This window comes from Rousettus aegyptiacus, unplaced genomic scaffold, assembly GCF_014176215.1.
Source record: "Rousettus aegyptiacus isolate mRouAeg1 unplaced genomic scaffold, mRouAeg1.p scaffold_m13_p_2, whole genome shotgun sequence".
In the NCBI taxonomy this organism is placed as follows: Eukaryota; Metazoa; Chordata; class Mammalia; order Chiroptera; family Pteropodidae; genus Rousettus; species Rousettus aegyptiacus.
The window spans coordinates 91,825,004-91,840,142 of NW_023416295.1; the positions used below are offsets into that span (position 1 = coordinate 91,825,004).

General features: G+C 39.7%; 1 protein-coding gene across 7 annotated transcripts in view; it reads left to right on the forward strand.

Annotated features, from left to right (window-relative positions):
- The first annotated feature begins 1,586 nt into the window (after positions 1–1,586).
- The window catches only part of FAM168B (family with sequence similarity 168 member B), a 59,800-nt gene continuing 46,247 nt past the window's right edge, over positions 1,587–15,139 (forward strand). The window contains exons 1-2 of one of the 7 annotated variants that reach the window (XM_016125282.2): positions 1,587–1,815; positions 2,314–2,388. Coding sequence is in view for 2 of the 7 variants with exons in the window: in XM_016125264.2 (XP_015980750.2) it covers positions 1,989–2,037; positions 2,314–2,388 (124 nt within the window). In the remaining 5 variants the exon portion in view is untranslated. The other 6 variants (XM_016125264.2, XM_016125302.2, XM_016125292.2 and 3 more) reach the window with 6 other exon arrangements.

A 15,139-nucleotide genomic window follows, 5' to 3' on the forward strand; every position in this document is an offset into this window, starting at 1 on the left:
TTTTTCTTTTTACTAGCGAGGTTGTAATTTTTTTCACTTGAGTAAGAGCCATTTACTTTTTTTTCTGTAAATTCTTATTTTTTTTTTCTATTGAGATGTAGGAATTTTTCTTGACTTCTAGATGCTCTTTGAACATTAGGGAAATTAGCCCTTTGTCTATAGTATGTGTTGGAACTATTTCTTCCTTTTTAATCATTTGTCTTTTAACTATGCTTATGGTGCTTTTGGTTGAAGAAGTTTTTCATAGTCATTATGGAGCTGTTCTATTAGTCGGTAAAGATGCAAATGGGAATATAGCTACACACCTCCCCTTGGATTGGCAGGGAAGGTCTCAGATCATTAGACAAAATACAATTTCAGGAACTCCTTCATAACAGCGGTCTCTAACCTTTTTGGCACCAGGGATCTGTGCTTCTGAAAATCTAATGCCTGGTGATCTGAAGTGGAGCTGAGGTGGTGATGCTAGTGCTGGGGAGCGGCTGCAAATAGAGATGAATCTTTGCTCACTTGCCACTCACTGCTGTGAGGCTCAGTTCCTAATAGGCCACTGACTGGTACTAGTCCACGGCCCAGGGGTTGGGGCCCCCTGCTTTGTAAAATTGAGCTCAGAAGGAAGGATTGCAATGCAGGCAGTTTGGTAGCTCAGTCTGTGGCTTTTCCATGATATGCGGTGTGCATGAGAGGCTTCTGTAAGTAATGGCTGCTAGACTCTGATTATGCATTTGTGCCTAGTTAACCATGAAGCGTCCTTTTTGGAAGACATATTCCTTCTTCGGGTCAACATGGGAGAGCTAAAAGCCAGAAATTCTTTAAGAGCAAGCACTCCGAAGCCAGATGTTGGGGTTTGAATCCAGGGTCAGCTTCCTAGTTGTGTGTTCTTGAAGAAGTTTGTCAATTTTTTTGTGCCTTGATGTCTTCATTTGTAAAATGGTTATGACTTAACGAATGCATTACACTGAAAGTAGTGGTTGGCAGAGTGAGCACTGTGTCCATGCTGGTGGCCACTGTGTGGTACCTGCACATCATTCCTGAAGCATGCTCTTAGTGGGGTAGCATTTACCCTCACCTCCACTAGATCAGCTCTGGCTGCAGGAGTTGAGCCTGGTGCTCAGCTGTCACCATTGAGCATCACAGCCAAAAGTGGGTCACCGTCACCAATCAGCATCGTGCCCTTGCATCCGTGTTTACACGAAGGTTCCTGAAGGGCAGCGGCTGCTTTAAAATACGAACTCAAATACATTTTTCTCATAAGACGTGAATGAAACGTTATAACTATGTTCTATTATGTTCTTCTTTCCTTACTGCATCAGTAGGAATGCAAAAATAGTTTTAAGAAAAACATTCCCTACGAGCGTTTATTAAAAAAGGTCAACAGAGACATCCCCGCGGGCGCAATAGGCCTCTACGAATATCTGCCTTCTATGCTGCTCACCCTAGGGATCCCCAATCTTTCCAGGGCCTCTCGATCTCTAGATCCGGGGGCTTTCCAGATGTAGACGGGAGCGCGCACGTCGCCACCTGAGCCCGAAAAGCGTCGCTGAGTCACGTGCCGGTGCGCACCCGCCGCAGCGCGCTCCAAGCGGAAGTGAGGTTGGCGGTCGTGGCTGCGCAACTTCGGTGGGGAGCGCGGGCTGCAAGCAGGAAGGCAGGCCGGCGGGTCCGAGGCTACGTAGGACACTGGGGCATCGCGACTCAGTCCCGCATCGGAGCAGGCCTCCGAGGCGCTCGCCCCTCGTAAAGTCCCACAGCCAAGCCCGCCCCGGGCCGGCGAGCGCTCGTCCCCGTAGCCGAGGCCGGCGCAGCGACCGCGGCGTGGTGAGTGCCGGCTGGAGCCCGGGGTGGGGCGGGGGCTCGCGCTGCTGTCGGGCCGGAAGTGCGGTGCTTTGTGCTGGTGGCCTGGGGCGGTGCCAAGGTCGAACCCGCCGCTGGGGTGGTTCCACGTCCCGGAAGGGACCCGCTGAGCTTTGTCCCTCAGGGCCGGGCAGGGTATGGGGCCCTGGGACGCGGAGGCTGAGAGGCGGAGCTGGGTGCGTGCAGGTGCGGTGTGGGCAGCGGGTGTTGCTATCCAGGTGAAATCATTGCTCAAGAATGTCCTCTGGGCCTTTTTAAGGTTCAAATTAGATTAGATCAGGAAAATGGATGAAAAGTGGGCAAGCAGCGATTGTTTCTGTAATTTAGATTCTTATGATTTTAATCATTTCAAATGTGTAAAGTATTTACTTTGTTTACCCACAAAGTAAAGATTATTCCACTTGCCTGGCAGAAACTTAGTGTTCGTTTTCTGGCTTAAAAGACTTTTAATGTTTTCTTCAGAAAGGACGTTTCGTGGCCCAGTCTTGGTTAAATTTGGAAAAAAGAGGTGCACCTTTACAACGTGTCCACAAAACGGTATTTCTCTTTTACAGTATATATAAGTATAGTGCATTTAGAGGATTGTATGAATTAATTTTCATTAAAGTCATGCATAAAAATATTTTGGAGTGTTCGGGCATGCAAGAAAATTTTGAGAATGAAAAGGTTTGTTTAATTCCCATTCCTTATGTTTTCACATCACCGTTGAATAATTTGAGATTATTTCCCAAAATAGTATATGGAAAACTAGATTAAAAGCTTTTGTTTTTTGACAGGAAATAGGGATACATTTTTAAACATTGGTAAGTAAAGAAGTAGTGGAATCTTTTCATTGATAGCCAAGAGTCGAACAATTCAAGCCTATTTTTTCTAATGTTGAGGCTGCCGTGGTGCACATTGTGATGTTTTTTGTTTTTCTTAAACTAAGTGGGCTTGCACTAATGTGTGCATATGTTACTTATGTGTAGTCGTGCTGTGAAGCTAAGGTCTGGTAGAGATTCCCTAAGGCTGTAAGAATTGAGACAGCCTGCTTCCTTGCGTTCTGCTAGGTGTTAACTTGTGTAGCAGTGACTAGAAATGCCAAGCAGGTAGCATCCCTCTTTTTTGCCGCTTGCCCTTCTAAATAGTGGAAGAAATGGGCTATGTGTGTAGGGCAAGTGCCTGCAACCCAGGCAGAAGGAGGACCGACCATATGATACTTTTGCTGCCCTTGCCCTCTTATCAAACCCTGTTATATTAGGATTTTTAGTTATTACTCTGCTTTATACTTGCTTTTCAACTCATTTCCATTTTAACGTTAGATGGAATTGTAACGCCAGAATTGTTTGAATTTTCAAACACTGGGACAGGAAGTAGTGTAATGCCACAGAAGTAGAGGATTAGAATTCACAAAACAAAAAATCTTAAGTGCATTTAAAACATATTATCTTTTTATATGTTCTGTAGTTTAAAGGGAACTTTTTGCTTACCAAACTTGTCTTATGTAAATAGCTTCTTTTCCTGGATCAGTTGAGAACAATTTTAAAACAACAGTACACCAGTATAATGAAGTAATGTTACTTTTCTGATGTCTGTTCCACTCTATACCTTTAACGTCTCTCCAGTTTGATGCAGAGATCTGAATTTTTCCAAATAGATGGCAAACCTTGCTGTGAAGTTAAAATTTGGGGGAATTGAGCTCTTTCTCCTTTTATATGCTCTTCTTGATATCAGACATTACTAATATCCAATGTACTAAAGGGTATTGTATCTTGTATATTGATGTCTCAGAGGTAGAATTTAAGCCTCTTGAGATTAGTTTTATTGATATGAAATGCTAATATATAAAGCCTTTAAATTTTATAATTGTTATTTTGTGTGGAGCTTTGTCATGACTTTTTTAATTTTAATTTTTTAAATTAGAATTGACATTGTACAGTATGGTAGTTAGATATTTATGTGATTTACAAAGTGGTCTCCCAATTAGTCTAGTACCTACCTGGTGTCATACATATTTGTTACAATATTCTCAACTATATTCCCTATGTTGTACTTCCCATAACTGTTTTGTAACTACCAATTTATACTTTTAATCCCTTCATCTTTTTCACCCAGCCTCCAAACCCTCCTCCCACCAGTTTGTTCTCTGTGTCTGTGCATCTATTTTTGTTGTTTGTTCGTTTATTTTCTTTAGATTCCACGTATAACTGAAATCATATGGTGTTTGTCTTACTCTGACTTCTTTTATTAGCATAATACTCTCGAAGTTCATCCATGTTGTTGCAAATGGTAAGATGTCATTTTTTATGGCTAATATTTCCATTGTGTGTGTATATGTGTGTGTATGTATATACGTATATATGTGTATATATATGTGTGCGTATATATATATATATATACACAAAACCCCTCCCCCCCCCCCAAAAAAAAACTTCTTTAATCATTTATTGATGAACACTTAGGTTGCTTCCATATCTTGGCTATTGTAAATAACACTGCAGTGAACACAGGGGCATATATATCTTTTTAGGTAAGTGTTTTGGTTTTCTTTGCATAAATACCCAGAAGTACAATTGCTGCATCATAAGGTAGTTCTATTTTTAATTTTTTGAGAAACCTCTAGACTGTTTTCCATAATGGCTGTACCAATTTACAGTCTCAATGATAGTGTATGAGGGTTCCCTTTACTCCACATCCCCACCAACAATTGTTTGTTGATTTATTGATGACAGCCATTTAGACAGGTGTGAGATGATACCTTATTGTGGTTTTAATTCACATTTCTGTGATTAGTAATATTAAGCATCTTTTCATATGTCTATTGGCCATCTGTATGTCCTTTTTGGAGAAATGTCTATTCATGTCCTCTGCCCATTTTTAATTGGATTGTTACTCTTTTGGTATTGTGTGAGTTCTTTATAAATTTGAATATTAACCCCTTATTAGGTATATCGTAGGCACTTATCTTCTCCCATTCTAGGCTGTCTTTTAGTATTGTTAATGATTTCCTTCGCTGTGTAAAACCTTTTTAGTTTGAAATAGTCCCATTTGTTTATTTTTTTCTTTTGTATCCCTTGCCCAAGAAGATATCAGGAAAAAATTACTAAGAGCAACATCAGAGTTTACTGCCTGTGTTTTCGTCTAGGAGTTTTATGGTTTCAGGTCTTACATTTAAGTCTTTGATCCATTTTGAGTTTTTTCTTTTATAGGGTGTAAGAAGGTGGTCAAGTTTCTTTTGTGTGTGTATCTGTTCAGTTTTCCAAACATCATTTATTGAAGAGACTAGCTTTAACCCCATTGTATATTCCTGCCTCCTTTGTCATAGATTAAATGACCACATTGATGTGAATTTAGTTCAGCACTCCATATTCTGTTCGACTGATCTATGTGTCTGTTTTTATGCCAGTACCATGCTGTTTTGATTACTTTAGCCTTGTAGTATAGTTTGATATCAGGTAGCATGATCCTCCAATTTTGTTCTTCTTTTTCAAGATGGCCATGGCTATTCAGGATCTTTTATGGTTCCATATAAATTTTTAGATTATTCTAGTTCTGTGAAAAATGCCATTGATATTTTGATAGGGATTACATTGACTCTATAGATTGTTTTAGGCATTGTGGACTTTTTAATGATGTTAACTCTTCGTATCTCTGAGCACGGTATATGTTTCCATTTATTTGTAGCTTCAATTTATTTAATGACATAATTTTCTTAGTATAGATCTTTTACTTCCTTGGTTAAACTTATTCCTAAGTATTTTATTTTTTTTTTTGATGCACTTGTAAATGGGATTCTTTCAATTTCTGTTTTTGATAGTTCATTATTGGTGTATAAAATACAATCAATTTCTGAATATTAATTTTGTATCTTGCTACTTTACTGAATTCATTGATCAGTTCTAACAGTTTTGTGGTGGAATCTTTAGGGTTCTCTCTATGTAGTGTCATGTCATCTGCAAGTAGTGACAGTTTTACTTCTTCATTTCCAATTTGGATGTCTTTTATTTTTTGTTGTTGTCCAACTGCTGTGCCTAGGACTTTCAATACTATGTTGAGGAGAATGGTGAAAGTGGACATCCTTGTCTTGTTCCTAATCAGGAAAATGTTTTTAGCTTTTCCCTATTGAGTGTAGAGTTAGCTGTGGGTTTGTCATGTATGGGCTTTATTATGCTGAGGTGTGTTTCCTCTATTCACACTTTGCTGAGAGGTTTTATCATATGCTGGATTTGTCCTAAATGCTTTTTCTTCAACTATTAATATGATCATATGATTTTTATCTTTCAATTTGTTAAGTGTGGTATATCATGTTAATTGATTTAAGGTTAGTGAAACAACCTGGCATCCCAGGAATAAATTTGATGTGATCATAATGTATGATTTTTTAATGTATTGCTGAATTTGGTTTGCTAATATTTTGTTAAGGATTTTTGCATGTATGTTTATCAGGGATATTGGCCTATAATTTTTATTTTTATTTTTATTTTTTGGAAATTCTTTGTTGGGTTTTGGAATCAGGTTAATGGTGGCCTTGTAAAATGAGCCTTTTCTCCTTTTGATATTTTTTTGGAATGGTTTGAGAAGAATAGATGTTAACTCTTCTTTGAATGTTTGGTAGAATTCACCTGTGAAGCCATTTAGTCTAGAACTTTTGTTTTTTGGGGAGTTTGATTATTGATTTGATTTTGTTAGTAGTAATCTGTTAGTTCAGATTTCACGTTTCTTCTTGACTCAGTCTTGAGAGATAGTGTGTTTTTAGGAATTTCATCCAGATTTTCCAGTATGTTGTCATGCAATCGCTCATAGTATTTTCTTATAATTCTTCATATTTCTGTTAAGTCCGTAGTCACTTCTCTTTTCTGATTTTATTTATTTAGGTCCTCTCTTTTTTCTTGATGATTCTTATTAAAGATTTATCAATTTTGTTATATCCTTTCAAAGAACCAGCTCTTAGTTTTCATTGATCCTTTATATATATATATTTTTAGCCTGTATTGCATTCATTTCTGTTTTGATCTTTATTATTTCCTTCCCTTTACTCACTTTGGGCCTTGTTTACTCTTATTTTTCTAGTCCCTTTAGTTGTAAGTTTAGATTGAGATTTTTCTTGTTTCTTGAGGTAGGCTTGTATTGCTACGAATATCCCTTTTAGATGGCTTCTACTCTGTCTTGATTTTGAATCGTGTTTTCATTTTCATTTGTCTCAGGGTATCTTTTGATTTCTTTCTTGATCTCATTGTTAACCTATTTATTGTTTGGTAGCATGTTATTTGGTATCCATGTGTTTGTGTGTTTTTCAGAGGGTTTTTTTTTTTTTTTTTTTTTTTTTTTGCTAATTGATTTCTAATTTCATATTTTGGCCAGATAAGATGTTTGATATAATTGCAGTCTTCTTGAATTTACTGAGACTTGTGGCCTAACATGTGGTCTGTCTTGGAAAATGTTCCATGTGCACTTGAGAAGAATGTATATTCTGCTGCTTTGGGGTGAAATGCTTGAAAAATATCAATAAATCTATATGGTCTAATGTGTCACTTAAGGCCACTGTTTTCTGGATTTTCTGTCTGGAAGATCTGTCTATTGGTGTCAATGTGGTGTTCAGGTCCTCTAGTATATTACTGTCGATCTCTCCCTTTATATAGTTAGGTGCTCCCATGTTGGGTACATAAGTGTTTACTAGAGTTATATCCTCTTGTTAGATTGGTCCCTTTATTATTATATAATATCCTTTGTCTCATTATAGCCTTTGTTTTAAAGTCTGTTTTATCTAATATGAGTATTGCTATCCCAATTTTTTGTTTTGTTTTCGTTTGCCTGAAATATCTTTTGCCATCCCATTCCTTTACATAGGTGTGTCTTTGATCTGAAGTGAGTCTGTTTTAGACAGCATATGTATGGGTCTTGTTTTCTTATCTATCTAGCTGCCCTATATCTTTTTATTGGAGCATTTACTCCATTACATTTAAATATTATTGATAGGTACATAGTTATTGCCATTTTATTAATCATATTTTGTTCCCTTTTCATTTACTGATGAAGTCCTTTTAACATCTTGTAATAATGGCTTGGTTGTTGTGAATTCCTTCAGCTTTTTATTTTTGTTTGGGAAACTCTTTTTCTCACCTTCAATTTTAATTGGTAGCCTTGCTAGGTAGAGTAACCTTGGTGGTAGCTCGTTGCTTTACATCACTTTAAATATTTTGCGCCAATTTCTTCTGGCCTGCAAATTTCTGTTGAGAAATCAGCTGACAGCCTTATGGAAGCTCCCTTATATGTAACTAGTTGTCTTTCATTGCTGCTTTTCAAATTCTTTTTGTCTTTAACTTTTGGCATTTTAATTATGATGTGTTTTGGTCTGGGCCTGCTTGGGTTCATCTTGTTTGGGACTGTCTGTGTTTCCAGGTTGGGGGAGTTTTCTGTCATTATGTCTTCAAATCAGTTCTCAATCCCTGTTCTCCTTCTGATACCTCTGTGATGCAAACGCTGTTAAGCTTGATGCCCCAGAGGTTCCTTAAACTTCCCTCATTTTTTTGGATTTTTTTTTTTGCCATTCTAATTAGGTGTTTTCTGCTACTTTGTCTTGCAGATCACTGTTTGATCCCCTGCTTCATTATTGATTCCTTCTAGTGTATTCTTCATTTCAGTTGTTGTAGTCTTCATTTCTTACTGGTTCTTATTTATGGTTTTTATGTGCTCTTTATTTTTTTTTGTTTTATTTATTTTTGTTGTTTTTATGTTCTTTTTAATGCTTATTATCACTTAAGTTCTCAATGAGATCATCTATTCTTCCCCTAAGTTTATTGAGCATCCTTATTACTAATGTTTTGAACTTTGTATCTGGTAGGTTTCCTTTTATTCGTTTAGTTGTATTTCTGGAGTTTTCTCCTGTTCCTTCATTTAGGACATGTTTGTTTATTTTCTTATTTTGGCTGCCACTCTGTGCTCATTTCTATGCATTAGCTAGATTTAGTACATCTCCCAGTCTTGGCTGGGGGGCTTTATGTAGTAGGTGTTATGTATGGCCCAATGGTTCATTCTTCCTGGTCAACTGCGCTGGGTGCTCCAGGAGTATCCATTAGTGGGGTTGTGTGTGCCCTCCTTGTTGTAGTTGAGCCTTAATTGCTTTTAGCATGTCAGTGGGTGGGATTGACTCTGTGGCTGACTGGCTGTGAAGACTGGCAACACCCACAGGGTATGAGTTGTTGTGTGGGGGTTTGTGCAAGCATCTCCTGTGACTGTTGAGAACAACTTTTGGGTGTGCTGCTAGTGGTCCTAATAAGGTGGTGCACTTTTGTGGTCTGACGCCAGCTTTCAGTGATGTTGGTTATAGGGTTTCTCTGGGGGTATGGGGGGTCTCCCATTCAGGCCAAAGTCCGATGCTGCCTGTGACTTCCTAGAGCTACCTACAAAGCAATCCACCTACAAGGTGATCCGTGATTGGTTGCTGCCTGAACTGGATCTGGAGGTACATGGGAGAGCCTACGCTGCCAACTGAGGGCGGCTGCCTCCTATACTGGGCCTGGAGCAGGGTTCCAAAAAGTCTGGGGCACGTCAAGGTCTGAGGGTGCCTGCTGGGTGCCTATAAGGGTCAGGAGCTGAAGAAGTCTTGGGTGGTACGTGAGTTGGGTGAGACGAGGTCCCAGGAAGTCACCAGGGTGGGGCAAATTGGTGCAGATTAAGACTTTGTTCCAGTGCTGAGCCTGTGGCTATTCACAAAAGTCTCAGATCACAGGGAAGCTAGCTGCAGCCCTTCTTGGGCCCCCAAATTCCTCAGATTTGTTCAGAAAATACTGCGGCTTGGTTTGGGGCTGGTTATCCACCACCTGAATTATATCTGGAGGTACGTGAGTAGAGAGGTCTCTTGATTGCTGCTAAAAGAGCTTCATGCTAGAGGACTGGGCGGGGTTGGTGGCCCAGCATTTAATATGCCTCTGGCAATTATCTAATTGGGTGGGGCAGGATCCCAAAGAGTCACAGGGGTAGAGAAGAGGATTTCACAAGGCCATCTTGCATTTAAATTTGACCATGTCTGTGGAGGACTCACCACAGGAAGATGGCCCCCACCTGTAGGCTGCACAGGAGAAAGGCTCAACACAGGGATAATGGCAGCTGTTCCTCTAGCTCTTGCCCTGAAGTGAGGTCTCTGGCACCCCCCCGAGCTGCTGTCCCTCCATAGGAGCCCAGAGTGAGTGCCTGTGAGTCTGTGTGTGGGCCCTTTAAGGGGATGTCTGAGCTTCCAGCAGTCTTACATCTCACCCAGACGGTCAGAATCTTCACGGATTTTCATAGCAAATTTTGTGGGAACTCCTCTTCCTGGCACCGAATCCCTATGTTGAGGAGCCCTGATGTGGGCCGAGTTCCCTTGCTCCTTCAAGGGGCACCTCCAGGGCCGAGATATTCCTCCTGATGCTCAACCTAGTCATGGTGTGTTATGAAATTGGGGTAAGGAGTTCAGTGATTGGTCTTAAATATAATTTCTCTTTTATTATTATTGGATTTTCAAATTGAAGAACTTTTGCTGTCATCTTTTTGAAAGGTAAATCTGATGCAGATGTCAAACCACTTGTAGGAATTCTGATGGTTGAGTCATTTCAAATGAGAAACTTTTTTTTTTTTTTAAAGTGATAACCCTATGGATCCAGCCCTGGAATGGGATCCTTTGTCTAAAGCAAATCAGACTGAGAAATTGGAGGTTTCTGAGTGGCCACTGGTGCTTGAATCTCAGGCAGAGTAGTGATGGTGTTTTTTTTTTTGGATAAATTTAAAAAGTATACCAATACAGTCTGTACAGCCATACCCAACATCTTGATGTAACAATTATTGGCATTTTCCTGTAGTTTCCCATTTTTGTAGCAATATTTTAAATTATAGACATCATGTCATTTCTTTCCTTGCATGCTTTAGTATGTATTTCTGAAAAATAACATACCTTTTCATAACCAAAATACTATTATCACACTCAACAAAATTAACAACAGTTGTTTCATACCCATTTTCAATTGTATCCCCAAATATTTAAATACCTTTTTACATATTTCAATGTAAATTAAGATCCAAAAAAAAAAAAAAAACATCCACCTGTGGCTTTATGTCTAAATTTATTTAATCTAGAATGATCTTTCTCCCCACCCCTCCACCTTTTTTTTAGACTGTTGACTTACTAAAGAAACTGGATCATTTGTCCCAGAAAGCCCCACCTTTTGGGTTTGTCTCATTGCTTCACAGTATTGTTCAGCTTATTCCTCTAACTCCTGTCTTTTTTTGTAAACTAGAAGTTAGATGTATAGACTCTATTAGATTCAGATTTTAGTGTTTCGTAGCAGTACACTGGATAATACAGAGTAATTCCATCAACTGAGGATGCACGTAACGTTAAGTAGTTTGACTCTTAGTGATGTTAAGATTGATCAGTGGATTTTAAGATTGGTCAGTTTTCACATTCACTAACCAATAAACAGATGTTTCTGCAATTCTGAATTAGGTTTCAAATGTCTCAAATCATGTTTGAAAAGTCCTGTGTTTTCTGTTGGATAGTTCTTCTGTTCAAGAACATTCAGAAGATATTTATGAGCCACCTCTGTACCAAGAAATAGTGAGATGCAGGGAGATAGGGCTGAATAAGTTACTTTCTTTGTCTTTGAGAGACACAATCTTGGGGGAATCTCTGATTATTTGAACAAGTAACTTAATGAGCTGTTTGACATTAGTTTAGAGACCTTGTCTTTGTATTACCCAGTGTAAACCCTTTTGTTGAATTCAAGAGGGAACCGCAACAATCTTTTTCATTAATGCTTTTACCAAATTTTTTTATCTGTAACTTTTAATTTAGTAAGATTTTTTAATCACTTTAGGAAATATTTATTATTGGCCTCTGGGGAAGTAAAACTGTTTTCATGAAAGATAACCTCTGGGTACTGTGGAACTAATGGTGTTTAGAACTTAAATGCAATTCTGTAAATTTTTTAGTGGTACATGTAGAATGGAATTTTATGATTGGTTTAGACTCTAAGTCAAATGGTTATGGAAGGAAAACCTGTGTTCAGTGCTTTATTTGAGTTGTTTACAATTTTTGACCATTATGAATAATGCTGTTAGGTTTGCCGAATGATGAATGTGCAAGATGGAAGGAGTTTAAGCATGGTTTATTGCAGCAGAGTGACAGCCGGGCTGAGCCAAAGATGGTGTCAGCCCTGGATGCAAGGGGACCTGAAACTTACATGGGGCTTGAGGTGAGATTTTTCGATGGGCATATTTCGGGTAGGTAAATTGGTGGAGAAGGGAGGAAAGTCAAGTGAAATGGGAGGTGAACATGTAGCATTGCCAACCCAAATGTTGCAAGGTGCAGTTCCTGCACAACGGTAAGGAAGGAGTCTAGTTCCCAGGCTACAGAGGTAGAGATAGGGCCCTTTTGGACCTAACATTCCAGCATTTTTGTTTTATGGAATAGGGATGGCAACTCGGTTTTCTGTGGCTGCTTTCTGCTGAATGGGGGTAGCAGGATCTGTTGGAAAGGGATATAGTAGTGGATAGTTGACTGGGGTGTGGCTTTGGTAGGTTCTGCTGGCCAGAGGGCTTGATAGTGTGGCACAGAGTGAAGTAGTGTGACTTCTGCTATAGACTAAAACACGCAAAAATGGTTCTGGAGGAGGGAAGAAATCTGGCATGGTATGCAAGGCCCAAGGCCAAAATGAGAAAAATGAAGGTTAGAGGCTTTATAAAAGGTAAGAACCAGGTTAACCCAGTTGGTTTTTATCCAGGTATCTGTTTGGTGCTCTCTTATCTTATTGGCTTTGTCCTTCAACTTTTTTTTAAAAAAAATTTTATTAATAAATTTATTTATATTTAGTTATTTTATTTTTTAGGTGAGGCAACCCTTGGTTGACCTTACAGATTGCAAGGACCTTGTCAGCTTACAATGCCTTATTTAAAAATTTTTTTTTATGCCTTCAGCACCTGGTCTTTCTAGGTGGTCTCCCATCCAAGTACTACCCAGGCCCGACCCTGCTTAGCTTGTTTAGGGTATCATGGCCGTAGACCTAATCCTTCAGCTTTTTAGCTGCATCTCTTGCTAGTCCTAATTGGTTAACATCGAAACAACATTCTTTTAGAAGGAGGCAGAGACCTCCTTTTTCAACTGTCAGTAAATCTAGCCTTTGTTTTGTAAAGTGATGGCTGCTCTGGAGTCAGTTTGATCCTGTAATTGAACTATATTTTTTGCTATTTCATCTAGGCTTTCTTGGAGATCATTGGGCAATGTTTCGAAATAGGGTACAGTGGTGGCAAGTCCCCCATGCCTGTGCGTAGTCTGATAGTGACCCCCAGTGTAACTAACAATGGGATGACCTGAATACCTCTTTTATGTTTTATATAGTGTGTGATGGGAATTGGTAAGGATTGGTTATTGGGGGCTATATCTGTATTTGGAGAGAGATAGACTAGAGTCCAAGTTCTGGTCCAGTTAGTGGGAAGGCAGAGAGAGATAAGTGCTAGAAAGAAGACCCCTTATTCAGGTATACAAGTGAAAACATGTATGGAGAACAAATGAGTAAGGGGATAGATTGTTCCAGTGTATCCCTTCTGAGGCTCGGAACTCCAGGGCATAAGAGTTGTAGCTACAGCAGCTCCAATAAAAGGAGATAGATGAGTAGGGGTATTAGCAGATCTGTAATAAAAGTGTTGAGGAATTGCAGAGACAATCGTAATCCAAGGAAAGAGGGGGGCGGATGGTAAAGGACTATTTTAAGAGGTCGTAAGGACTGTAGGGTAACCTGTAGAGTGGATGGGTTATAGAAAGAGGCCATTAGCCTCTGGAGAGACCTGGTAGTCTATCTGTTGAGTCCAGTGTCCATTGAGCAGTTGGATTGTGACTGATTGCATAGATTGGAAGGTAGGTGTTCTATAGAGATGTTGCTACTGGTTCTTGTGAAACAAAGAGGAGCCTTGGAAATCAAAGGGGTATGAAGAGTAGTGGGTCCTATTGCTGGTATGGAGGGATGTGTTACCTTTGCAAGGGATTAGGTATAGGTGTGGAAAGGATTAGAATCTTGATTAGCCTGTGCTGTGGAGTAACTTTCAAGGAGAGCATCTGCTCTTTCAAGGAAAATGGAGCTCTTTTCTTTTTGATATGAAAGGATCATTTGTACATGGTCCCATTGGCGAGAGGAACGGGGAGAGCAGAGTATGCTGAGGAAGAGAGGGAAAGGCAGAGCCAGCAGTCCTTGGCTAACATAGGGTTGGACTTATTTTAGAGAGAATGGGTGAGATTGAGCAAAGGCTCAAGATGAGTGGTATTGAGAAAGCTCTATAGGGAGGGAAGCAGATGAGGAAGTAGGTGATTGGTGGGAGATCTAAGTAAGTAAAATTAAAAGGGTGGCAAGGGGAGGTGTTCTTGATCTACGGAGTGAGGAATCTCACCACATGGGCTTACTAGGTAATACTGGTCTGTGAGAATCAAAGGGTCTCTGTAAAAGTGGATCCCATAAAAAAAGTTAAAATCTCCAGATGGAGAGGAAGGGGAGACTGTGCTAAGGCTGAAGGAATTTGTTGGGGTAGTGGTGTTTGTTGTCTTTTCTGGAAGAAAAGGAGAACCTGAACAGAAGGGACAGGGGCAGTAAAGGTTACTCATTTGTCCTCTAAGTCAGGAATGTGGATTAGCTGAAGCTTTGTAGATCTGATGGAATAGCTGTAGAATTTTGTGGTGTTTGGCCATACTTTGTCCCTTGGTGAACTATTGGAGACTTGTTTTAGCCTGGAAAGATGGAACCATGTTGGGTGTCCAGTAATCTTAGCAGCAGTTGGTGTGGTTAAAAATACCAGGTAAGGGCCTTGCTGTCTAGGTTTAAGATGAACCGAGCGGAGATTCTTTAGGTAGGACCCAATCACCAGGGATTACAGGAGTAGGTGGAAGATCTGTGAATGTGCAGAGCTTTGGCAGGACTTGGTCTGCATGTTCTCTTAGTATTTGTTTAAGTAGATTTTGTGTGGATGTGTAATCTCCTTAGAGGGATGTTGTGGTTGGGAAGTTCCCTAGAAGGAAAGGTCTTCAGACATGAGTTCAGTGGGGCCTCAGAAAGAGAGGACTCTAAGGGAGGCCCTAAAGCACATGAGGACAAGGGGTAAGAGTGAAGTCCAGGGTTCCTGAATCGCTAGACTAAGCTTAGTTAACAGGGTTTTTAGTAAAGAGTTAGCTTTTTCAGCTTTTCCTGAGAGCTGAGGTCTTGAAGAAGTGTGTAGGTTCCATTGAACACCTAAGGTGGAGCTGACTTCCTGTGTTATTTGAGATATGAAGGCTGGGCCATTATTTGAGATATGA